The sequence below is a fragment of the Lottia gigantea genome, assembly GCF_000327385.1.
Source record: "Lottia gigantea unplaced genomic scaffold LOTGIsca_112, whole genome shotgun sequence".
NCBI lineage: Eukaryota > Metazoa > Mollusca > Gastropoda > Lottiidae > Lottia > Lottia gigantea.
In genome coordinates this window covers 545425-547659 of record NW_008707048.1, presented here as the reverse complement: position 1 = coordinate 547659, position 2235 = coordinate 545425, and the positions used below count along the sequence as shown (strand labels likewise).

Below are 2235 nucleotides of genomic sequence, written 5' to 3'. Positions count from 1 at the left end.
GTTACACTCAGCAGAAAAAATGAGAAATGACGCTAGTGTAACATAAACCAAATATAACCACCCCATCTTATAAAATATAATTATCTGAAAAATATTCATAAATCTGAAATTTATCCAAAATGACAAAATATTAAGTTAAGACTTGAAGGAGATTTCCTGGCGGAAGGGCAATCAGGACATTTATTGGAAGCGCAACCCAACCTTTTAGTGACAGAAGTTCCATCCAGACAGTTACTGACAGAAGCTCAATCCAGACATTTACTGACAGAAGTTCAATCCAGACATTTACTGACAGATGCTAAATCCAGACATTTACTGACAGAAGTTCAATCCAGACATTTACTGACAGAAGTTCAATCCAGGCATTTACTGATAGATGCTCAATCCAGACAGTTACTGGCAGAAGCTCATTCCAAACATTTACTGACAGATGCTCAATCCAGACATTTACTGACAGGTGCTCAATCCAGACATTTACTGATAGAATCAATTTATTTACTACCCAATAGAACATTATTTATGAAAGCACACGGTGTAACTTCGCACTTTTACTTTTACTACAATAGTTACCTTTTTAGTATTGCGGTAAGCAGCGATTTGATTGGATTATACACCAGCGAAAACAGCTAATCAGAGCCCCCAACAGAAAGGCTGTAAATATCAATACTCTGTGTTTAGCTAACGTACAAACCAGTCAAATCGCTTCATTTACAAATGTTCGTGATACAAGAAAGCTGACTCCTGCAGTCAAGGTATAAGACGTATAGTTCGTATAGCTTGGCATTTTGAAGATGGCTTTTTACAGACACAGGCAATCCAGGCTTTTTACATAATAAAGAAATACGTGCTTTACCTTGCCAAGTCGTAGCGCTCACTGATTTCGATTGTCAAATTGCACAATTCAAATATATACGTTACTATGTTATTATCATTTCAACTAATATCATTATGTTATCTATATACAGGAGTGTCTTTTTAAAAGCAATAACATATAGATAATCACATTAAAAAGTCATAATTTATCACAGGAGGGTTAATTGAAAAATTGAAAAGAACTTTTGTCATCAACAATTAAGTACTATCATAAATATAAGAACTGCAAAATGTAGCCTTATTATTTTCTTTGTACCAGCATAAGGGACAGATTCTTCATCGTTTGACCAATCGTACCTTAGTTTCAAAAACGGATTTTCTTAACTATAAAGTTATAGTGTTCACAGCTCACCGTCGAAATTTGAGCCTTCAAATCCATATGTGTCTAGAATTATCCTCGTTTGAAATTTAAGATGACGACTCGTCTTTTCTTGAGAACTATATAGAAAAAGAAGTGAAATTCCTAGTTTTTTTTCGCAGGATGCTCGACTGTAAATGGACGATCGGACCTAGCTCTTCAGGGCAGGTAGTTGCCATCGAATCTATTGATGCCAATATCGGAGATACTACAAATTGTAGTGATTATTCTGTCAGTATCTACGACGGTAAGCGCTGTTACTTAGTTACAGTATTTTTTTTTTTTTTTTTTGTTTATATTCGATTCTTTTTTTTTTTTTTTTTTTTTTTTTTTTTTTAAATATATAATATAATACAATACAAAATATAATACAATACAATACAAATGCATGATATATATAATTTAGTATTTACAATAGAAATATATATATTAAAATCAGTATTATATTATAAAAAAAGGAGAAAATATAGGTTGGAAAGATTGATAGAATGAGATAAGAAGACAAAAGAGGAACCCCTGAAGATGAAAGTATGACCAAAAACATTATGATATATCACAATATACAATAAAGCAACATATGTATACATGTTATATTAGTTAGTTGGGGTGTACTTCTTAGGGGGGAACCGGATTATGTTAAAAAGAAGATAATTATAATATCAATTTTCACAAAGATATCTCGATTCAACAAATCAACATTGTTTATGTAGAGGTTTAAAGGGATACAGTTTCTAAATATTCACATGATCTATCAATCAAGATTTTTATATCAGAATAACATGAAGCAAAATAATTATCAGCTGATGCAACTGTCACTGATGACGTCATGATAGCGAGAGTGCTTTACATCCATGATAGGTTTTTGAGTAATTGATAGAGAAGCGGATGACAATAAAGAATTCATCACTTTATCAAGAAACGGCTTTAACATGACACGCTTTGATTGGTTTAAAATTCTATCATTAGGAGAGACTTTTGGTAGAAAACTTGCTAGATTACAATGA

General features: G+C 32.2%; 1 protein-coding gene across 1 annotated transcript; it reads left to right on the top strand.

The window, feature by feature from the left end:
- Positions 1 to 302: 302 nt before the first annotated feature.
- On the top strand, positions 303 to 509 carry LOTGIDRAFT_137133 (hypothetical protein; the record flags this gene model as incomplete). Its single annotated transcript, XM_009047465.1, has 1 exon — positions 303 to 509. A coding segment is annotated over one exon (207 nt), but the record flags the coding sequence as incomplete, so codon positions are not given.
- Between the last annotated feature and the right edge of the window lie 1726 nt (positions 510 to 2235).